This window comes from Pleurodeles waltl, chromosome 2_1, assembly GCF_031143425.1.
Source record: "Pleurodeles waltl isolate 20211129_DDA chromosome 2_1, aPleWal1.hap1.20221129, whole genome shotgun sequence".
Classification (NCBI taxonomy): domain Eukaryota; kingdom Metazoa; phylum Chordata; class Amphibia; order Caudata; family Salamandridae; genus Pleurodeles; species Pleurodeles waltl.
Window position 1 is genome coordinate 838,923,779 of NC_090438.1, and position 25,133 is coordinate 838,948,911.

The 25,133-nt window shown below is 40.9% G+C and overlaps 1 protein-coding gene across 2 annotated transcripts in view; it reads left to right on the forward strand.

Annotated features, from left to right (window-relative positions):
* Positions 1–25,133, forward strand: part of DTNBP1 (dystrobrevin binding protein 1) — a 458,894-nt gene that overhangs the window by 419,276 nt on the left and 14,485 nt on the right. For both annotated transcript variants that reach the window (XM_069218782.1, XM_069218781.1), the window contains exon 9: positions 22,696–22,836. In XM_069218782.1, the coding sequence (XP_069074883.1) occupies positions 22,696–22,836 (141 nt within the window). The remainder of the gene's footprint in view (positions 1–22,695; positions 22,837–25,133) is intronic.

Below are 25,133 nucleotides of genomic sequence, written 5' to 3' on the forward strand. Positions count from 1 at the left end.
CCATTCTACTCCAATCCATCCTACTCCATCCTACCAATAAACCCCCAACCTACCCCCACTCTAATCTACCACACCCCAGTCTACCTCACACTACTCCAATCTACCCCTCTTCAGTTTACCCCACTGCACTCTACCCCAATCCACTCAACTATGATCCAATCTACCCAACTCAACTGCAATCTACCCCTCTCCACTCAATCTAACTCAGTCAAACCAACCCCATTCCAATCTAACCCACTCTACCACTCCTCTCAAATCTAGCTCACTCTGCTCTAATCTACCCCAGTCTACACCACTTCACTCCAGTCTGCAGCACTCCAATCTACCCCCAATTCACCCCACTCCATTGTAGCCCAATCCAACAGACTCCACTCCTATCTACCCCACTCCACTGTACTCCATTCCAGTCTACCCTAGTCCAATTTACAGCACTCCATTCCAGTTTGTTCCACTCCAATGCAGTCTATCCAACACCTCTCCATTCTGCCCCACCACAATCTACCTCACTCCAGTCTTCTCTGCTCTAATCTAGCCCATTCCACTCTACCACACTTCACTCTGTCCAAATCTACCCCACTCCATTTCACTCCAGTCTACCCAGCTTCCCTTCACTCCAGTATACCCCACTTCAGTCTACCACACTCCATTGAAATCTAACCCACTCTACTCCAGTCTAACCCACTCCAATCTAGCCCTCCCCAAACTACCCCATCTCAGTCTACCCCACTTCATTCTACTGCATCCATTCGACACCACTCCAATCTACCCCACTGCAATCTACTCCACCCTCTGTCCCACTCCAATCCACCCTACTCCAATCTGCACCACTCTAAACTACCTCACCACCATCCACCCCACTCCACTCTACTCCACTCTGTTCCAAGCTACTTTCCTCTGATCTACCCAATGTACCCCACTATACCCTAATCTACCCCATGACATTCCACTCCAGTCTACCTCATTCCACATTATGGTGATAGGATTCTAAGAACATTCTAAAACAGCGGTTCCCAGCTGGTGGTCCACAGACCACCAGGGATCAGTGACACATTCCCAGGGGGACCTCAGACCAGTAAAGCACTTCTCCAGCTGGAGCCTCTCAGCAGAAACACATGCGTGTTTTTATATGTATTACTTAATTTGTGCAGCTGTTTGAAAAATATGGCAAAGTTCCATGTACATCTAGCACCTTTCTGGGGTGGTGGTGGGGGTGTAACAATAAAAGTCAAGATAACTCTGATGCTTAATGTACCTGATGGAGACTCACCTAAGGTAGCTCAGATGGTTAATATGCCCACTGCATAGAACGTGTATCATGCAAAGAACAGCATTTTATGTGCATAGCAGTGGGTTATTGCTTTTGTCACAGATTCTTTTGTTGCTGTGCAGTTCATAAGTTGCAGTTGTAATCTAGTAGAGTGAGCTATAAACTGGCATCAAAGAGCTGCATGCAAATTGAATGGCACAAATTATATGTTTTTTCCCCCCAGTCTTTCATTATCATTGTGCTGCTAAAATGGTTTGCTTGTGTACAAATACAATCTTATTATTCAAGTCAACGCTAACCACTGTCTTACGTTCTGAATCCAGAGTTTGTGTTTCTCCAGACCAAGCACTCTTAGAAAATGCATTTATGAATGACATGTGACTCCTACACCTTGTAGTCCCATGTAAAGTTCTCCAGTGCCCTACAGCGGTATGAGAGGTGCTATAAAACACATGACAGAGAGGCTATGGAGAGATGAGAGGCCCTTATGGTTTTACGTCCTTTCCCAAGCACATATTTATGCGAAAAAGCTTTCTCAGATCTTAAGTACTTAAAAAATAAAAACCGAAATCGCTTGGGAAATTTAGAATCTGACCTGAGGATTCAGCTTTCCTAAATAAAACCAAACATTGAAAAGTTAGTCACCAAGATGCAACGCCAACCTCCCATCAAAATGTTTTGATTTTTACATATTTTTTCAGTATTTGTTTTGTGTTTACTTGTTTGTGTATTTTTTGTGAATTGCTGGTTTAATGAGTGATATTTAAGTTGCACAAATTGGATGGGGGGGGGGGGTCACCAGCTTCCAGTAGTGATTCAATGGGGGGTCCTCAAGACTTAAAACTTTGGGAACTACTGTTCTAAAACATGTTAGAACTGATTTATTTTGGCTGCTAATGACATGTACAAGTGTCGTTTTAATTGTATTCTTTGTGGTTAATATTCATGTACTAAGCAACAGAATAAAAGTGTTAAAGTAAGCATATTAAAATATACAGTGTCATTGTTAGTGCTATTCTTGAGTGTACTATTCTAAGAATGAAATTGGGTTTGATTTACCATTTTGTCCCTCAGTCCTTCGTGAGACTGTTAATAATCCAGAAAAAAAACAAGCACCACCTTCACTCAGATGCTCAGTTTGGCCTGGGGGGCTGCAGGTAAACTTAACTTCCTTGATGGTGCACTGAACTAAGTCCTTGCATATATAGGCTAGAAACACAGACCTGGGGTCTAGAACTCAGGAATCACAACATGGGAAGGCTGATGAAAGTTAAAACTATCATGATTCAAAACATCATGTTTAGGACTGAGATGTAAAATTGGGTGATTGTGTGGTCACTGCTGTGGGGGTGGGGGGTAAGAGTTGGTCTGAGTAGACGACTGCAAAAAAGGTTGCCAGACTTTTCAGGCATGCTGTTAAAACAACCAATGGAACAGCAGGATTGACACTGTGAGAAGAAACAATTCACTTTCAGACAATGGTGGGTCTAATGGGAAGGATTCTATCCTAAAGGATTGTTCAAGTGGAAAAAAATAGCCAAATACAAGAATGGGGGGGTAGTAGCAGCTACGATCGGAAAACGTCCAAGAGACCAGTCTGTTTGAAGGACTATGTTTGATATCTTATAAGTATGGCATAATCCTCTGTTCTTATCTCTTTTATTTTATTTATCTCTTTGTGTGTTACTTTCTTATTTTGTGTTTGTCATTGGACTGTATGCTATTGTGTTAAGTTGTTGTTTGTATAAAGGGAAGATTTGTGGTATTGTACCTGTCCTGAATATTCTCCACAGGAAGTCATTGTGTTCTGGATTGCTCAGGGCCAAATATTTTTTGTTTGATTAGTGAATGAGGCAAATAGAGGTTCAACTCTTACATCTTTATTTCAGGAGCCGAGCCCGGGCCCAAAATCCACAGCTACCCATTTTGTCAAAAAGGAAAGTTTTTCATACTATGGATTTTGGGGCCTGACTTGTCATCTTACTAGGCCCAGCCAATTAAGCGGGGTACCATTTTTGTTTTGAGAAATGTGGGAACACAATTATAGTTAATTTGTTATTAGAAATTCAGTTTGTCTTCATTTTATGTAAGCCGGTATGCAAGAAAGAACACATTTTGCAAAATGACCTCAATTACACAATGGTATGGACAACCCCAAATTTAGCAGTGTACAAATAAGGACTACTGCTAAACTCAACATTCTGAGTGCATTTCAAAACTACAAAGCTTTCTTTCATACCCATTTTTCATTCATTAGATTTTACTATATGAATTGCGGCAAAGTCAGTACATAATGAAAAATCATTATAAACTGCTGATCAGTTGTTGGCTATATATTCCTGTCACCAGAAGGGCTTGACAGATGTAACAGCATATTACTTTTGTAAATTGACCATTGGGGCAACAAATTACAGATAAAAACGCAAGGGCCATTACTTTATTGCACTGCTTATGACCTTGCATAGTACATCACTCATATCATCTTCTATAACATCAATGATAACATGACTGCAACATCTGAAATTACATCACTGATGACAAAGCTGTGCATGGCAGGAGGAGTTAGTTACTTTAGGGTACACATTATAGTTACTTGAGGTACCCATTTCTGGTGAATTTCAGTGGTTTTGTTCATTTAAAATTTTATGTTTTAACTGACATATACACCTAAATATAACATCCCTTTAACCTTTCCTTTAAAAATAAAATAAAAAAAACTCAGAAATTCTCTGAAAAACAAAGCAAGGTATCCTTACCACACCTAACTAGAACATCACTTTAATATTTGATGTGACACATGCAGTTACAAATATTGTGATGATAGGTGTTATTTGTGAGGTCAGAAGCTTTGCATTTTGGTGTGTGAGTCAAAAACCTGAGTATCCTCTCAAACGAGACCAATACTTTGAACCACAAATTAATGAGGTTGTCAGAAATAACTTCCAGCTATCACAATTGAGGAAATCACACCTCAGAATTTGCCAGAGCCTTGCTGCAAACATAACTTTTCTGATATGTCTGACTAAACAGTACCAGCCCTTCTGAGTACAGCTGATTTTGGACGGTCCATTATCAGTCTTGGATCCTTGACACACGACAGATACTGAATCATTACCTCATAATACAGATCCTGAATCATTACCTCATAATATGCAAAGGTAAGTCCAAATTTAATGGAAGGAAGAACCAGTTAACACTTTCTTGGCAAGTACTCTTCTCATGAAGAACATCATAGATGTGCTACACTAGACATCATTTGAAACACGGTAATAAAAAGCCCAAAATGAGCAACCACATTAGACTCAGTCAAGACTCTAATTTTCAGCAAGAATCAATATTGAAATCCACCTATTCCCAACCTGAACTAACTTCTTCCCGAAAGCCATAGTGGTATGAAGCCCCTACAATAAATTATAAATAAGATCTTACCAGCAGGGTTTATCATTTGAATTGTAGAAGCCCTTCTCAGCAGCAGATGTGGGCCAGTTGAGGAGCTGCCAACATGTTTGCCTTAAGGTGTCAAAAATGCTTGATCTTGGCCCTTCCTATCAGCATGGATCTAGCTTAACAGGAGAAGGTTGCTAAAGTGCAGTGCACTATCTTCAAAGAAACTGACCTTTGCATGTTCTAAATATTTTATGGAATTTTAAAGCGAAAAGGACAGTGCAAAAAAGAAAACCGGAATAGTCCTTAGTGTAGTAAAATACACAAATTCAATTATTATTGCACCGATAAAAGTTAAATATGGATTTAAAAAAAAAAAAAAATGAATATAAAGTAAACAAACAAGAGCTACTTGATGCATAATAAACAAAGTTAATATAATGGTATAATCCATAGATATAAATAGTAATCATAAATATAACGCCATATATTCATCAACTGGCTTCTACAACAATTGAAAAGTGGTAGTATTAGTAACAATACCCTAAAGAGATAGATAAATGTGCTCCTTGTCGGTTTAAAATAATCAAGGACCACCAGGTGTGTACTGATAATAAAGATGCATGTATCCAATTGGCCGTAATTGATTTGAGGGCTGCAACTAACAAAAAAATCAAGTACTTTTTTATGTATGACAAATAATACAGTGAATAAGGAAATAGATTTACAGATTAGCATATCATAAGAAAGATGATCAGAAATATAGACTATTTTCATTATAATAGCCCATACTTTTTTTAATGCCAACACAGTGTAGAGTATAAAAGGTTCCCTTTAACTAATTTATAAGTGATCCATAGACAGACATTATAAAAGTAATAAGTTTGATATAAAGCATCAGGAAGCTAAACAGAAATGTTTACCATCCATATATTTCTCCAAGTATCTAAAGAGAAGGATTTGGAAATTTCATTATTGCAAAAAAGAAAAAGTAAATTGACTTGATTTTTCATGTAATTGTTTGCAAAATTTGGAAACAGCATGTGAAGATTCAGTAAAGGTATTGATGCAAATTTCTGTATCAGATGTTGATGGTTGGCAACTTGTTAGGAAGACAATTATGAACAGAGTTACATAAAAATGTGTGTGTTTGTGCGTGTATATATATATATATAATGGTAATGAAAACATATGTTATAGAATAGAAACTGACCTTTGACGCTAGATAGATTCATCTTCCAGTACATCCGCCATTGTCGCAACCATGTTTCACGCTAGATTTTTTAAAATGTTAATTGGTGGGTTTTACAAGACAGAAATAAATCTAAGCAGAAATCATACCTTACATACGTGAGTCCCTGATAACGTAGGTTAATTTCATTCGGTCTGCCTAAAACAGAGTCGATATGGCTATTGTGAAGGAAAGTTTCAATTTTGTTAAGGACATGAAGGCAAGAATTTTACATTTCTTTCATTTTATTCACTCAGCAGCCCATAAGAATAACATTTAAACTCAGACTACATGTCCCGTGACTCTTTGTTGTAAAATCAGTAGAACAACCATAGAGTAAGTCGCATATATTAGACATCAAAGAAAAACACTTCCTCTTTCTTCATGCGAACATCCTTATCCAAATGTTCCTATTAGAATTCTTGCTTCTATTCCAATCCTAGAGAAAAAACAGGACATGAAACGTAAGTTCAAGAACAAGGCAAGTCATCAATCAAATCATTCATCATTGTTCTCAATACATTACAATAGAATCAGCATCCACTAAAATCACTGTATCTTCAGTAAAGATACTTATCCACAACGCAGTAAGCTTCATAGAATCAAGGGAGGGTGATATAATGAATCAAATCGGGAGGGTTAATCCTCGCCTCTGCGTCCTTAATAGAATTGAAACTTTCATTCATGATAGTTAGGAAATGTTTTATTCTATGCCAGTTTAGAGCTGGCTGACAATCAGTAGGCCATGCCTGTGACAGGCTTAAAGTAAAAGTTCTTAAATGTAGAATCAGAATCTCCTGCTCTGAGGATATCTACTCAGAGGCCCCCGAAAAAAGCAGGCCTTTGATGCCATAAACCCTGTTTGGAGTGAGCACTGAAGGAGGATGTGTCCGTGCCAGCTTCCTGTTAAAAAAAAAAAAAAATTCACCCATCTAGGAATTGTAGATGTTGAAACCAGTTGAAAAGGTTTCTTAAGAGCTATGAACAAATGGGCCATCCCCAGAGGACGATGCTCTTCTGTCATTTGCTTCGTACGGTCTGACACCAAACTCCTGGTTTTGGACTTGTTCTAATGGTGAATGATACCCCAACTTGGGTAAGCATACTCGCTGTAAAATCCAGTGTCCGAATAGCAGACACCCTTTTATAAGAAGTGAGACATAACATTGCCAACTTACCTGTTAATGCTTTATGTGCTAAGTATTTGTTACGTTGCCAAGATTGTAGCAGTCTCAGCATCAAGGGAGGGGTAAAGTGGTTCAGGTGGAATAGACAAACGAATATCCCATAAGAGATGACAGGCCAGAGGTTGTTCTCCTGCTGGTATGACATGAACAGGCATGTAACCCACTGAAATGTCTGACCTGCATGCATTGATTCTGCAGTACGCCATCCCACCACCAGTCAATTGAGACAAAAAATTGACAATATGCACTACATCTGCCCCCACAGTTTCAAGGTCCCTTTGCAGACACCAGCGCCTATGCCAGGCCGAACCGTATCTCTTGAATCGGCCCACGCTGTTCTTATAAGAGAGGAAGCCCACATCAAACATCATGGGACCCCTGTAATCTTCCATACCATTAGTAGAAGATTCCTGTCCTAAGCCAACTTGTGCACGTTTCTATGGGAGTCCGTCAGAAGATGAGCTAGGGAAAGTGGCATTGAAGAATGCAGGGAAAGTTCCAGAAGAACTGGTTACCAGACTTGCGATTTCCATAACGTTGTCGCCAGGATCACCTCCAACTTGTGGTGTCTTACTAGTGCCGTGAGTCTGGCGATCTTCGAGAAGGAAAGAAACACATAAACCCCGAATCTCTGGAGGAAGGCATCCTTCACTTCAGCTAGAGGGTCTGAAAACCAACTTAAGAAGCTTGGTAGCTGATGTTGAGTCTTGATACAAAGAGATCCACCTGACATGGACTCATCAATCCATAATCCTCCAAAAAAGAGAGGGATCTAATTTCGATGCACCGGAATCCCTCAGATGTCTGGGTTGCCCGTCTGGTTGAATCTTCTTGGTAGGTATTCCTTTGTCACTGACAACTTGTGCTGCAGGCAGTGATTCCAAAAGTCTCTGACCAAGTCCGTCAGGACCTTGGATCATGTTGCTCCCAATCAGTTTTATACCATACATCTGAAATGTCCATCTTTAAGAGAATATAGCACAAAACCTTATTGGCTGTCAAACTTCATATTGCAAAGTATACTGCTAAGAGTTCCAAACAATTGATGTGTTTGGAACTCCTCGAGTTCGGACCTGTGGTAACTTCTCCACTTCGGGCTCCCCATCCCTGGAGACTGGCATTGGACTCGGTAACAAGATCTGGGGCTGACCCGAAGGTAGCCCTATCGTTCCATGCATGTGGTCCAGCAACCAAAAAATCTCTTTCTGAGGCTCCTGCGATAGACAGATCTCCTGGGCATACATCAGACCCCTTCTGAGATGTTGTGCCTTCAGTCGTCTGGGAAAGTAGCCTGGACGAACGAGGACAGCAGTCTGGCCAGGTGTCTGAGCAAAATCTTCCCTCCTTCCAACATCTTGCTCAGTTCCCGGTGTATGAGAAGTATCTTCTTCTAAGGTAATCTGAGTAATTCTTGTACCGTTTCTATCTCAAAGCCCTAGAAGACTGGAACAAATTCCAATTTTTGTACATTCAATGAACCCCAGATCCTGAAGAAGGGATCTTGTCATTTGGAGTTTGGAGACCAAGGTGTTTTGTCCTGAGGCATCAAGAGGATGTCATCTGGCTTGTGCGTAGCCATTTCATGGCTGGCGGAACCACCTTGGTGAAGAACAAGGGCGCGAGAACTGACCAAATGGAAGGCAAGTGAATTAGAACCCCTGCATTCACCATTTGAACTGCAAAAAAGCATCTGTGGGGTAGAAAAATGAGGACGGTGAGATAGATGTTGTTCAGAAAACCCCAGGGGTAAAGTGTAATGGCCCCCTTCTCCAGAAGCTCTGACGCTGCTCAATCTATCACCTATGTCCATTCCTGAGAGAACACCAAGGGTCTAGGGTGGAAGCGTTGACCGGGAGTACCATAATAATCTGTGGAAACCCATCACAGTTTGGAACACCCACACATCCCCAGTTGTGTGCGTCCAAGTGTGAATGAACCTCTACAACCTGCCTCCCACCTCTTGTAAGGAAGAAAAGGAATATTGCTTACCGGTGCTGCCTCTTAGGGCACTGCTAGCTCTTTGAAAGGCCCTTTTGCCTCCATGAGCTCTGCTGTTTTTCTAGTCCTGCCATTGTATGGAGCCCCTGGTTTGGTGCTTGTGGGGGTTGGGATTGTATGTCTGGCTAGAGGAGCGCCTCATACCTCTTCCAGAACCTCCAAAAATCTACTTGCCAAACAATTTACCAATGGACTGTTGCACCTTGTCCAGCGAGGAGAAGGTGGTGACAAATCGAGAGCGCTCCTTCATTAAAGGTTTCTGAAAGAGACCTCTACTCACTACCAGATCAGACTCTGTGGGGCTAACTTACCCAGCTTGGGTTTGATTTTAATGAGGAGCGAGTGCGTACGCTCGGTCAACATGATACAATTGGCAATGCCTAGGAAACAAAAGGATCCACTGAGCCAAACTGGAGAGGATTGTAGGATCAATCATGTGCCTTGATTCCTTGGCCTCCTTTCCTATACCAACAGTTTTTGTAAAGGGTTCCAGTACACCGAGGACCTTATCCTGGCAGGACCTCCAGGACTAGTCCAGGCCCTTCTTCGGGTCCTTAAATTTGGTGGTGAAAGTCCCCATATTACTATCAACTTTGAGGGTACACGCCACTTTATTGAAAAAAGATGGTCGAGGGCCCTCAGCCGACCTGTACCTCTTTGTCCATCGGTTTCCATATGTGACTGGACATGTATCTTGCCGCCTTAGAGACAGGTACCCAGAATGTGGAACAGGGGTGGTATGTCTTCCATATTGAACATATCCCATACACCCACAGAATCCTGCAAAGTTTGGTCGTCCTTGTCAACCAGCCTAAGTTTTTTTTGACCACCTTCTACTGCCTTGGAGAGACTATGCCAAGCCTTCCTGAATGGCGTCTTCACGCTCAGGACAGACAGAAGGTTTCCCGGCCTGGATGTACCCCCGATACCACCCTGGGGACAGATGAAAATGACAGGTAAACTACCTTCAAGATGGCCGACAGTTAGACACTGTTACCTCAAGGTGTGGCCAACGCAGTCCTTTGTTTATCACTATTCAAAAATGGTGTAGATGGTTGCTCATTTAGTCAACATGTGAGTTGAGGCTATACGCACTGGGGCTGTATTATTTCACAGTTGCTCACATTACAATGTAATGTTAGTCAGGCAGCATTCATAACATATCTATAACATGTTTGTTGCAAACGCGTTGGTTGCACACAATATATTATCAGTATTGTCCACCTAAGAGCAGGAATGCCTGTGCCCACTGGGGCAAATTGTACTAAATTTAAACAGTGTTCCTTTACTTTTTATGATTTTTGTTGAGCTCATAAGAGGAATGTGCATTGACTGAATTGCTTTAGACAACCTTTAAGAAGGCTGACAGTAGGACAATGATACTTGATGTGATGTCAGCGCAGTCCTTTGTCTTTCACTGTGAAAAATGCTTTATATAGTGGCTCTTTATGCGAACATGCTAGCGTGATCAAGGCTGGCTGGCTGAAACGCATTGCATGATCTGGCCTAAATAAAGGATTATTGTGCAGAACCCCGAGTGTGCGTGGTGCTTCTGTTTGAAGTGTGTTTGAGGATTTGAGGATTGGGTCTGCACCTGATCAAATGCGACACCCCCTTAGGAGGCAGCAGTCAGAAGCGGAACGATTTGCCCATGCCGTAAGGTAGATATAACTCTCGCCCCCGCCATGCACAGTGTTCTCATCAATAATTTTATTGCAAATGTGGCAGTGATGTTATCAATGATGTCATAGAAGATGTCATGACTGATGTAATATTTGAGATAAATGGCTGTGCACGGCAAGAGCGTGAGTTAGTTACCTTAGGGCACAAGTTATACTTTCTTGACATAAGTATAGCGATAGTTGCTGAATTTCTATGGCTTTGTTTGTGTAAAATCAGAACCTAACTTTAAAGACCCTGTAACCATTGTTTTTCTTTAGTGAATACATATGTGTATAATTTATTCACGGCAGAAAGTAAAGGTTATAATTAAGTGAGAATTTAAATGACAGTATAACATTTTAAATGTACAAAACCATGGAAATTCACCAGTTATAGTTGGCTCTGGTAACTATAACTTGTGCTTAAGGCCACTATAACTCGCACCCATGCCATTCATAGCTTTCCTATCAATACTTCTGTTGCAAGTCATAGAAGATGTCATGAGTGATGTAAAATGTGAGATAATTAGCAATGCATGTTGAGGGCATATGTTCCAATTACCAGAGCTAACTATTAACTAACGAATTTCAGTGGTTAGGCTTGTTTTAAAACTGTAGGTTTTCACTGAAATTCTCACCCCGCTATAACACTACTATAACCTTTAGTTTTTCAATTACTTTCTAGTTGTTTTTTTTTTTAACATAAAGTAATATTTTGTTGCCATAGGTGGAGCCATCCCTTGCCACACACAGCCTTTGACCGCTAAGAGTTTGACTATAGGTCCTGGACTCACTCCCTGTGTGTGCTAGGGCCCCAGGAACACAATTCCCCGGGGCCAGAGGTGGGTGTCCACCCAGGGAGCCCAAAACTACAAATTGGATGCTTCTTGGGGAGCCCCAGAGCGTCCACGGCCCCCGCCGGTTCCCCTCATGCTGTGGGAGCCAGCATTACTCCTGCCCAGAGGGAGTAGTTGCCTGTGCTTGCTCCTGCCAGGTGGGAGCAATATCTTTTTTCCTGCTCCCAGGATCGTGGGCAGGGAAACCGACATCTGCTCCCACCCAGTTAGAGCTTTTTTAAATCTACAGCTGGGTGAGAGCAGTTATGGCTTCCCTGCTCACGCTCCTTCAGGCATGAAAGGCATGACTGCTTCCACCTGGCAGAAGATTTAAAAATGGTCCTGCCAGGCGGGAGCAAATTTGTGTTTTCCTGCCCAAGTTGGTGTCAGACGAGAAACTACTGTGTCCCAGAGGTAGGCTCCCTGGGACACAGTCTGGAGCTTGCCCCAGTGGATGTGGTCCCCAGGGCCTTGAAAGGCTCAGCAATGGAGTAACCCCTCCCTTTTAACATAAGTTCAGCCCCAACTGGTGATGTCTCCATGGTCTTTTAAGGCTCGGTGAGGGGAGGGGCACGTGGCCCCCCTCACCTTCATTTAAGCATCAGCCCCAGGGGACGTTGTCCACAGGGCCTCTTAGAGGCTTGGGGAGCCTCCCCCACCACAGGCTCGGGTGTTAAATTAACCAGCACAAGGGTGGTCATGAGGGTGATGACTGGGTCATTCCCCCACTGACTTCACGCTGCCAACCCCTGCTTACCATGTGGGCAGTACGATGTGGGGATATTGCCCGATGACTTGTCTGGTAACACCACACCTAACAGTGACATCTCAGTGAACTAAGTTTAGTTTGTGTACGTTATTGTGTAATGATATGGTATTGTGAAGTCCACCTATTCTTTGCTCTAAATATTGTGAAGTCATGGACAGCCCATTTGGGGCCTGCTTCTCGGTCCTATGTCCAAAAGCCAGGTCTTCCTAAGAGGCCCTGCACCCAACAATCTGCATGCCTAAAAAGATGTCCCTTTTTCCCAATTTTTTACATTTTGTGATTTTATTTTAAACTCTAAATTCCAAGTTTACAAATGTTTGTTTATTCAAATGCTTGTGCTGTATTAAAATGTTTTTATTGAACACCAGTCATTGACCTGTGCTGTGACTCATCCACCCTTACTCACTTGGTTTTTCATTCTTCCTAGAGTGGTGCTTGTTAAGAGTATTACTATTTTGCTGTTTGTGTAACTTGCAAATTAGTTAAAAAGTAAAAGTTCGCAAAAAAGTGTTGTGTTACAAACACAAACTGACAAAAGTGTGCTCTGAAATGTTTTTAAATTTGCAAGTTTTACGCCCAGTGAAGGCTTTTTTCTCATTTTCTGTGCACTCTTTGCACACCTTCTGGCACCCTTGTACTCCTTTTGTGGCCTAGAACTATTCATTGGCACCAAGCCTTAATTCAAGCGCTTCATCAGTTAGCCATATTTCATGAAAAAATTTTATGTGACACAATTCATGAATTTCCAGCTGGAGAATTTAATAGCGAAAGTGAATTCATCTTTCAAACCCCCCCGAAACCTTTTTCAGATGTAAATATCACAAAAACTATTGATCAGATCTATTTTAATGCCAAACTTGGTGTAAATCCTTTTGTGTGTGCTTGAAAATGTGTCTTTGACTCCTCCTAACCCATGTCAGCTTTTTTCACCTGTTTGAATCTGTTTAAAAATTGACAAGCCAAATCTTAGCTAGTTTCACTAAGGTTCTCCACATTTAGTTCAGATTCATCAAGCGTTGCCAAAGTTATTAGCAATCCTAAAAATACAGTTTCAATCAAAAGTGCAGCTGAACCATAACTAAAGTTTTTCTAAGGCCATCTTTGTGTAATATTTGTAAATAAGTTTGATTTTAAGGGTGCATATTCCATATTGAGAGCACCCACTGATTGTAGCGTTGGATGCTCTTTAATGAGCAGAAGACTGATAGTCATCAGCATCTTTGGTTTGCTGAAACAATTAGTTTTTTCTCAGTAAATGTAAAATGCTAAGGGGAAAATGTTACAGCCTTCACTGACTTTAGAAACTTGCCCAATTTCCCCACAAGTGGTAGTGGTCAGTGCAACAAGTCACTTTCAGAGCTGTGCTCTTACCTAAGTCTTTCTAACATTCTCTCATACCTTAAATATCTCAGAGACTTCCAAGCCCATTTACAATCTCCTCAGTGCCAAGAGAGTGCCTCAGTGTCCATGGAGGCACATATATAGCCACAACTCTCCCTAAGGAATATATTGAAGTTAGCTGGAGGCTTTTTATTTGTTGAGGTAATATGTTTCACATTAACCATTTCACTGCAAGGTCTTTTCCCCATCAGGTGCCAGGGGACTTTTTTTTGTTTTGTTATTTGGGGAAGTTCATGCTTAGGCCCTCATAACTTTTTGTCCACATAAGCTACCCACGCCAAATTTGCGCCCTTTTTTTCCAACATCCTAGGGATTCTAGAGGTATCCAGAGATTGTGGCTTCCCCTTGAGGACACCAAGAAATTAGCCACAATACAGCAAAAATTTTGTTGGGGAAAAAAAAGCCTGAAAATGGCATCAACAAAGGGTTTGCGGTGCTAAAATCACCATCTTCCCAGCTTTCAGGAACAGGCAGACTTGAATCAGAAAACCACATTTTTCAACACAAGTTTGGCATTTTACTGGGACATACCCCATTTTTACTATTTTTTGTGCTTCTAGCCTCCTTCCAGTTAGTGACAGACACAGGTGTGAAACCAATTCTGGATCCCGGACAGCTAAACATTTCTAAAAAAGTAGACAAAATTCTGAATTCAGCAGGGGGTTATTTGTGTAGATCCTACAAGGTTTTCCTACAGAAAATAACAGCTGAAATAAATAAAAAAAATTGAAATTGAGGATGAAAAAATCCGCAATTTTTCTCCACATTTTACTCTAACTTTTTCCTCCGATGTCAGATTTTCTAAAGCAATATACTGTTACGTCTGCTGGACTCTGCTGGTTGCAGGGATATTGATCAACAACTCTAGGTACCCACAGTCAATAAAGGAGCTGCACCTTCCAATGGATTTTCATTGTATACCAGGTATACAGCAATTCATTTAGTGAAATATAAAGAGTGGAAAATAGGTATCAAAGAAACCTTTGTATTTCCAAAATGGGCACAAGATAAGGTGTTGAGAAGCAATGTTTATTTGCACATCTCTGAATTCCACGGTCCCCATACTAGCATGTGAATTTCAGGGCATTTCTCAAATAGGTGTCTTTTTTTATACACAGCCTTACACTTGGAAGGAAAAAATGTAGAGAAAGACAAGAGGCAAAAACCTTTCTTCTGCTATTCTTTGTTCCCCCAGGTCTCCCGATAAAAATTGTACCTCACTTGTGTGGGAAGCCTAATGCCCGCAACAGGAAACACAACATGGACACATCACATTTTTACATTGAATACTGACGTGTTTTTTGGAAAGTGCCTAACTGTGGATTTTGGCCTCTAGCTCAGCCGACACCTAGGGAAACCTAGCAAACCTGTACATATTTCAGAACTAGACGCATAGGGGAATTCAGAATGGGGTGATTTGTGAGGCTCTCCCCAGGATCTGTTACCCAGAATCCTTAGCAGACCTCACAATTTGGGGGAAAAAACACTTTATCCTCACATTTCGGTGACAGAAAGTTCTGGAATCTAACAGGAGACACAAATTTCCTTCCACCCAGCATTCCCCCAAGTCAACTGATTAAAATGATATCTGACTTGTGTGGGTAGATCTAGTGTCCGCAACAGGAAATGCCCCAAAACACAATGTGGACACATCACATTTTCCCAAAGAAAACTGACCAGTTTTTGAAAAGTGTAGCTGTGGATTTTGGCCTCAAGCTCAGCCGGCACCTAGTGAAACCTAGCAACCCTATACATTTTTTAAAACTAGACACCTAGGTGAATTCAGAATGGGGTAACTTGTGAGGCTCTCACCAGGGTTTGTTACCCAGAATCTTTAGCAAACCTCAAAATTTGGCAAGAAAAACACTTTTTCCTAACATTTCGGTGCTGCAAAGTTCTGGAATATGAGGGGAACCACAAACTTCTATCTACCCAGCGTTCCCCCAAGTTTCCTGATAAAAATGGTACCTCACTTCTGTGGGTAGGCTGAGATCCCATGAAAGGAAATGCCCCAAAACACTTTGTGGACACACCCAAATTACCAAATACAAAACTACCTGTTTTTTTTTTAAAAGGGGGGGGGGGCGCGTTACCTTTGTTTTTGGTCCTGGGCTCACCAGCCATCTAGAGAAACCTACCAAACCCAACCATTTCTGAAAACTAGGTACCCGAGGGAGTCCAGGGTGGTGTGATTTGCATGGATCCCTCAGTGTTTTCTTACCCAGAATCCTCAGCAAACCTCAAATTTAGCTTAAAAAAAAAAATCACATTTTTCCCACATTTCTGTGTGATATCACTGCACCGGCACAAATTTCCTAGCACCCAACATTCCCCAGTATCGCTGTAAAAATAATACCTCACTTGTGTAGGTAAGCCAAGTGCCTGTGACAGGGAAGAGCCATAAAAATTTCAAAAATAAGGGGGAACCAAAGTGGGTCCAAAAGGGCAGTTTGAAAAAAATCTTTTTTAGGCTGACAAGTGGGATAGAATTTTTATCGGTATAGATGCAACAATGCTGGGTGGTAGGAATTTTGTGGATTCCTGCAGATTCCGGAAGGTTCCATCACAAAAATGTAAGAAAAATGTGTGATTTCAAGCAAAGTTGGAGGTTTGCAGGGCTTTGTGGGTAAGAAAATTGTGTGGGGCGCATGTGAAGCACACCACCCTGGCCTCACCCAGATGTTTAGTTTTCAGATGTGTCTAGGTCTCGTAGATGTTTCTAGATGGCAGCGTCCCAAAGTCCAAAAAGTGCAGCCTTCACCATTCCAAGTGGGACGATTTTGAGAGTTAGACAAGCTCTCATGGCCCAAATGTAAAACCAAAACCCCCAAATAATCAGATATCCTCTTGCTTGCTTTAGTCTGCGGGGTGAGCTGAAAGATTGTTACCCACCTTTAGTTGGGGTGGGGGCATTACCATGACCATACTGGTTGGTAGCCATCACCCCACTATTTTTTTTATTTTTATTATTCGCTGGCATCTTCTAGGCATTCTGCACCCCCTCCCCCATCTGCCTACTAGCAGGCAGAACAACTTTGTTCCCATTTATTTGAGGTGCCTCCTTTTTTGGGGGGGAGGAGATCTTACCTGGTCTCTGGTGGGCTTTCTGCCCCCCTTGGGGACAGATGGGCCTTACAAAAATAGGCCGATCTGCCACCAAGGGAGCAGAAATGGCCAACAGTAATGTGCCCCCATGGGGATTGAGCAGAAATGGCCTAAAAAGAAAATTGCCCCCAGGGGAGAGACCCTTGCCTAAGGGGTCGTGCCCATTTATTGTAAATATAAAAAATAAAAAAACTTCTCTGGTGTCTAATGGGCATTTGAGAAATGCTCAAAGAGACATCAAAGGAAAGGAAAGGCGTACCTTTCCTTTGATGCCTCTCCCACTCCCAGCCCATGATCGGAAGAGAAATGCTTTTGCTGAGCTTCCAGCGCGTTGGGGCAGCCTCGCTGAGGTCAGCACGCAATCGCACGCTGATGTCGTCAGACGTCACTGGGGTGGGAGGGTTAGCAATTCCCCTCCCATCCCTGCCCATGGGAGGGGGTGCCAGGCCCTCGGGGGAGCGCTGGTGCTTTCCCTGAGGGCCCATACTAGGACATAACAGTTACGTCCTCAGGTACCCGAGCGGTGCAGCCGGGGACGTAACTGTTACGTCATCAGCACCCAAGGGGTTAAGACAGAGTCCTAAACATCACTAGGGTTTTCTTTATATTGAGAGTCCTCTCATGTCTGGGGGCTTACCCTCCACTACACCACCACACAACAGTTTTTACTTACCGAAGCCTATGGCTGTACCATGGGGTCAGAAAGCAAAATGTTTTTGAGTGTATGTAGGCTTTTGTATAATCGAGAAGAAAAAAAGACTGATACCATAGCATAGCTTATAAATGCTGGTGAAATTATGCAGAAATTCCAAGTATAGGGTTCCCTTAAAAAAAAAAAACTTTACGTAAGCCAAAAACACACAATATAAGCCTTGAGAAACATGATTTGGGAAAACACATTGAAAGAGGCTGACACACCACTGGTATGTGTATCCATTTACGGAAAAACTATAATCCAATAAACAAATTTATATATATATATATATATATATATATATATATATATATATATATATATATATATATATATAATTCACATAGAAAAGTCTCGGAATGCAGGAACTCCACACAGCGGTCCTGGATGGGCTCCGAGAGGCCCTAATAACTCTTCCAACACTCCTTCAAGTAACAGGAGACCCAGGACACCTCCAAGGTACAAATCAATTTATTTCAGCACACAAATCCAACGCGTTTCAGCAACAGCCTTACTCATGGATACATCATTGTTACAGTGCTCCAAGCTAAAAACCATATAATAATAAACATAAAAAACAGACAAAAAACTTTGCACTTGATTTTCACCAAGAGTGCAAAGTGATGTGTGAGAGGTTTAGAAATAGAGGCTATGGGGCTAAAGTGATCGATCAAGCCAAACGTAAAGTGGCGACATTGAATAGAGATGATGTCTTGTATGGAACCAATAAGAGGCAAGAGAAGGAAAGTGAGTCCATTAGATTCATTACAACTTATAGTAATCAGTCGTATAAAATACGCTCATTACTTAGGAAGAGCTGGCATATCTTGCAGACTGACCCTGTTTTGGCAAACTGGATCAGCGATAATCCCCAAATAACTTTTAGGAGAAACAGATCTCTCAAGGATAATCTGTGTCGTAATGAGGTAACAGCAAAAGGACGGATGCAGAATACGAAAATGGAAGGTTTCTTCTGTTGTATGAAATGTAAAGCCTGCAAGACCAGCAATAGCTGCAAGACATTAAATGTTCCAGGAAGGTTAGACAGCTTTGTAATTAGAGGTAATTACAATTGCAACACGTCGTATTGCGTATATTGTCTGATATGCCCATGTGAAAAGTTGTACGTGGGCAGTACAATACACAATGCGAAGAAAAGAATTTTGGAACATAGACGAGCCATTAAGAATCAGGATAAAAACTACCCAGTAGCTAGACACTTCTTTAGCCATCATTTTGGCAATGAGAATCTGCTGAAGTTTGTAGTTATTGACCAAGTAAGGACGAGCAGAAGGGGAGGCGATAGAGAGAGGTTGTTGCGTGTCTTAGAGTCTAAATATATAATAGACTTCGAAACGTTGGAACCTGTAGGGCTGAACTCGAGTGAGGAGCTGAGCATCCATCTAGGGTAATCGATATTTTGTCTAGTAGGTGGCCGTTTAATAGAACACGTGGAGTAGGGGTGATTCTTTTGATTTTTATTGATTTTTATTTTAAGGGAATAGGTGTTGGGCTCTATGAGGCTTTTACAGTAGAAGAATTTGTACGTTTACCCACTTGGGTTGATAGGTTCCACTGTGGAAGAGAGGTCGTAATTGTTACTATATCAACATGCGATCTTTCAAAAGTTTTGTGTAAGTGTACAGGTCTATCTGGATCGTATAGGATTAAATGTGAGTAATTCAAGCATAGGTAGTAATATTCAAGATTTATAAGTGATATATTGAATTTAAAATTTTGAAAATATCTATATTTAACAAACCTTTAGAGTGTAATGAATTATTCTATATGCATTTTTTGTATTTTGGCAATTGAATTTTACTCTATTTATTATGTGGAGTATGACATCATGTTGATTTAAAGATTCTGATGGATCTGAACAATAATTAGAGTTGTATTTTTAAAGGACTATGGTACAAACTACTGTGAAATTTTACTTATAGATGCACTTTAAGATGGCCGCCACAGTTTGTGTCCTTTGGTGGGGATTTGAGATTTTGTCTGTTTTTTATGTTTATTATTATATGGTTTTTAGCTTGGAGCACTGTAACAATGATGTATCCATGAGTAAGGCTGTTGCCGAAACGCGTTGGATTTGTGTGCTGAAATAAATTGATTTGCACCTTGGAGGTGTCCTGGGTCTCCTGTTACTTGAAGGAGTTTTGGAAGAGATATATATATATATATATACACAAGAAACTATAATATTGAAAGTGAATTAGTCATAGCACAGATCCAAAAATAGCACCTGTGTATATGTGTGTGTGTGTATATATATATATATATATATATCGAAACATGTTGTAGTTTGACTTCTATATAGGCAACAGAAGCAGAACTATCCACCAAGGATTCAGTGCCTGCAACACAAATATTGTAGTGCATGCAATGATTTGTAAATGGAGCATAAATCCAGAATAAGCTGCAAAAATTAAACGTCTCCTAAGGTCTTGTACTTCTCAGCAAATTATTTCAAACTAGATCCATGAGACGGGGACACATAAAAAGTATGCACCTATTATTTTCAAGTACAAAAGCTGTGACTGAAGATTGAACAAAATGACTAAGAACAGGAATATTGACACTCATACCCAATTTAAACGGAGAAAAAAGCCAAGAAAGCATTCCGAGAAAGCTGGAACTTATGAAACATAAACCAAGAAACATCCCAGAGCTTGAACAATATTCCTGTATTTCCACATCCATCAGGATCACTACAAACTGCTAGTTTAGGAAAGAGTTGAAGGCACGGCTTCTTAAAGAATACTATATCGTGTTTCAGTAACACTCCCCAGACAGCCTGCCTTTCAAATTACTTGTTTGCATCCTTCCTTTAGACCCACTAAAGTACTCACTGATTTCTGGCTGCGATTGCGCTATACAGATACAGCTTACATTATACAAACATAAATTAACCAGTAAAATCTAGAAATAGGCATAAGCACATATGAAACATTCCTGCAAAAAGATTCATTGACATGCGCATTTATATCATCAGCATGCAAGCACACATTAATGTGTTACGGTTGTCAAATAGTCATCTGTGTGAAATATTTATTACATGTGTATGTGTTTGTGTACGTTTTTTATTTCAAAATCACTTCAGTGTGATAAGAAACTTGTTTTTCTCTGACATTTATTGCAGCCATAACGCTATACTGTCACATGGTAGGTATGTCGTGAGGCACATATGAACATCACCACATAGCTGTTAATAGATTTCCTCACCCATGTCATTGCATACTTCGTATCTAAGAAGAAATTAACAGGACTACGAAGATGAGATGGCCACCGTATGACTCTTGCTTTCTTTTCAGAGAAGGCCATTAGTTTTTCCAGTAAGTCTGTCTACACATGCACTGGCATTTTTTCCTCCCCCGTCTTTGCTTGCTTGGACAACCAGTGTAATCTCCTCTGCAATTCCTCCCCACCACCTTTTCCACTTCCCCACTGAGATCTAAAGTAAAAACCAAGAATAAGATTCTTGATCTCAGAAAAGAACGGAATCCATGTTCACCAAATCATGGTACAATATGCTCTTGTCCAAAATTATGAGGACCCTTGGATTTGGTGTAAAAACATTTATGCCTGTGTGATCACAAAAGAGCAGCCCGCAGTTAAGATGGCTATGGGAAAAAAATGACCTGCTTCTCCTTAGGGAATCGAACAGATGGGATAAAGCAAGACATTTTACAGGACTTATCTTTCTCAAGAGTAATATAATGTCTTTATGAGCAACTGTTGTGTGAACATATTAAAGAGATGCCTAATGATGCAGCTTTTCCAAATTTCTAATCAGCTGAAAATCTCATAAAGCTGTTACTTTCTATACTGTTACCTGCCTTTTAACTTCGACCTTACATCAGGACATGCAAGATGGGAGTGATTCAATTCTCTTTCATGGCAATATGATGATCTTCTTTACAAAAAGCAAAATAAGCAATCGCTGCCAACTATAAGTGATTTTGCTTCTATACTGCACCGTTAATAGTTTTCAGGTAGGCCAAGTCTTTAAATCCTGCATATTTAGGCAATGTGCCTAGAGACCATTTTCACCCAATTGTTATCCTTCCTGTTCTACAATCCAAGATATAAGTGAAGAATTCTGTTAAGGATCAATTCACCCACCAGATTACTTTTATTTACATACAGGCAATCCCTGGTGGCAGAAGTATATTAATTACTACCCAAGACTGCTTGCTACTGAAGGATATTAAACAGAGCTAACCCCTTTCTTTGGTACTGAACTCTATAAAATCAGCATTTTGTGTCACCCTAGATCATCAAGACAGTTAGATATCCAGTTTCTAAATTATTTTTTAGGGAAAATATACATTTGTTGACCTTCCTCTCCTGGAATCTGAGAGCATACCATGCTTGAAACATCCTAAAGATGATTTTCTGGGCTGCGCTGGAATACTTCTCATCAGTTTCTAAAGACATACTGGGCCTGATTCTAACTTTGGAGGACGGTGTTAAACCGTCCCAAAAGTGGCGGATATACCACCTACCGTATTACGAGTCCATTATATCCTATGGAACTCGTAATACGGTAGGTGGTATATCCGCCACTTTTGGGACGGTTTAACACCGTCCTCCAAAGTTAGAATCAGGCCCACTATGTCTCCATCAAGGATCTAAAACATACAAGCTACTTCCCTGAACCTGTGTCAGCCACAATAATCAGTACAGAGTTCTGCTTTTTCTAGATTTATGGTGCAGTCCAATCAATGCCACCATAGATCATAGCATATTCACAACTTCACGGAACACCAGCCATGTCGCCTCTATAAATAAAAAGCCCAATCTGGATCAATCTCAATTGTTAAACTATAGATCATTTGCTAACATGCCATAGTTTGGAATGGTTCAAGTACTCTTGTTGTCTTTAATTCACATCACTACACAATCGACTACAATGCAATTTGTTATGCTTTCCGCGTATAATTGACTTGAAAATGGATGAACTGCTGTGAAATCGTTCCGCTTCCGGATCTGCATAGATAGTGATGATGTTAAGGAGTAAGGTAGCAGAGTGAGGAAAATAGGACTTTAGTCACCAAGAGGTGGTGTTCTTTGTAACATATTTTAAAATGTGGTATGTATGCTTTGCCTTTTTTATTTATGGTTAAAAGTTATACCTTGTTTTTATTCATCTGAAGATCCCATAGGAAGCATGTCATCCATGGAGGTAAATGTGGATATGCTTGAGCAAATGGATCTGATGGACATGTCTGATCAGGAAGCACTAGATGTGTTCTTGAACTCTGGAGAAGACAAAAATGTATTGTCACCATGCCTAGGTAAAGTATGGATTCTCAAGAGTCTTGTCTTTCTTTAGTTGTACTACTTGTGCGCCCTCTGTTTGACTTATTCAAATGTGTTTTATATAGTCTTATCTAATTTGACAATATATCTTTCTCTCACAAAACACTAGAAGTCATCCCTTTGCAGGGCTTCCATTTAGAATTTCCTTTCTCTTAGATCCCATCACTCATTGTTCTGCCATTCTGACAGCTATAAGTCAAAGGTCGATGTAGTGTGGTCTTGCTTTCAAAGAATTGTGGGATGTAGTTTAAGATTAAGTTCTTAGAGATACTAGTAGAAGGTTTTCAGACATCATTAAGGTTTTTTTTGTTTTTTTTTGTGTGCATTTTTACAGTGTGTGAATCTTGAACCGAAGGTCGTGGAGACATTTATACGAGCACCAGTTACATTGCTCAAGAACACGTTCTTTTTAGGCACGGGGAGATTACGTGATTTGACCAGAATCACAGAGTGTTGAGCATGACGCCAAAACTCAAGCCTTGTTCCCCAGTTTCAAAGTCACCATCTCTGACTGTTACACCTCACCCTTGCGTGTACTACTTCAACTGTTTAAAGGGGCACATTTAGTTAGAGTTTAGACATTTTGGTGCTCTGTTTTTGCAGTCCATTGTTTTGTGTTTCCCAGAGATAAAGTACAATGTAGATTTGTTTAACTCAGTAATTTAACACAGTACTTTGGTAGTAAATGATATTGACCTCTGTATTTTTAATACTGATCAGACCTATTGGATATGAGCTGCATACTTGGAATAACTCTCCACTTGTGGTATCTGCTGTGGGTATCTGGAACAGCATACGTTAGGACATTGACCTTTTCACCAATAAACAGTACTTCAAGATAGTCAAACATTTCCAGTGAAGCTTTTCAGTTTAATTGGTCTGTTAATTGTCAATAGGTCATGTTTCATTTTTTCTTCCTCATTTCTCTCATTGTATTTTTCCAATGTTTTCCATGTGATTGTGCGACATTGCTTTTTGACTTGTTTGGTAGCTAATAATACAACTTCACTTAGCTTGAGTAGTGTGCTCTGTCTGGGTTAAAGAAATAGTGCTTCTGATAGAAACTTCTATTACAGATTCCTTACATTTTGATTAGCACCAGGTACCAGACTGGATCTGACTTTTTAACAGAAATTGCTCCTACACACAGATATGTAGTCCTCTGTCAGACTCCACAACAGACTTGTACTTCCCCTAATGTGACAATGTGGAGCTGCATAAAGACGCCACCCCTGTACACTGACCCCAGTTTCTTTCTGCTTCCTTCAGTATGGACCCAGTGTCACTCCCAGCTTTGTCTGTTGGACGTATTCCAATCCGTAATAGCGCTCCCTGTCCACAGTATTCTCATCTACTCTAAGTCAAAGGGCTGCTTCCGTGTCATGTTCCGTTCTCGCTCCAATTCATCAAGTACATTGAAATTCAACCAAGCGGGATAAGTCTCCCTCCTGCCACTCTTGTGCAGGGAAAAACTGCACATTTGACAATCCAAGGATCCAGCTTAATAGAAGTCATTCAACTTCAGATTCAATCTGAGGCTGGTTCTAGCATATCCAGAGTTTCATAGGCCATCATTGATGTGATGGAGGCTTCGAAATAGGCCTTGCTGCACATTTTCAAGGGGATGCTGGCTCCCTCTGAAGCATTCCAACTGGCCCCATTGAACTTTAACTCAGCTACTTGCCGGTACAAGCCCATGCTTCCACATTGGCCCTGGAAACCACTCATGTCGTGATCAAAACAATATCAACTCCGTTGGCTCTTGTTCCAGACCCCATCACAATGCTAATTTCTTACCGAGAGCTGACAGTAGGCTCATGTCTCACTATGAAATAACCAAAGAGCAATCACTGTCCTGTTCCTCAACACCAATACTAGAGGATACAGAGTTTGGATTTAATTTATATGCAGTCCAGCAACTTCACGCTTTCCACATGATGAGGACAGTGAAGTGGGAGACCACTTTCTTTCCCCTTATTGTATTGATTGGGCCAGTGGAATGTGATACCCTGACCTGTTGCATTTGCCCTTCGATTTGTCTTCTTCTATGGATGGACCTCCTGTCACAGCACCAGGGTGGGATTCTTAAGCCAATTCTCCACCACCTACACTGTGATGCCTGTAGACTGAGTGGTGCCTACAGAGCAGCTTTGACGTACCTGCTTAAGTTATGGTTATGATTTAATCAGCTCAACGTCCTTTATTTAAATCTACACAATTGGGGAATTGGGTGAAATTTGTGGCCTGGTGTAGGGACTGTAAGCTTGATCCT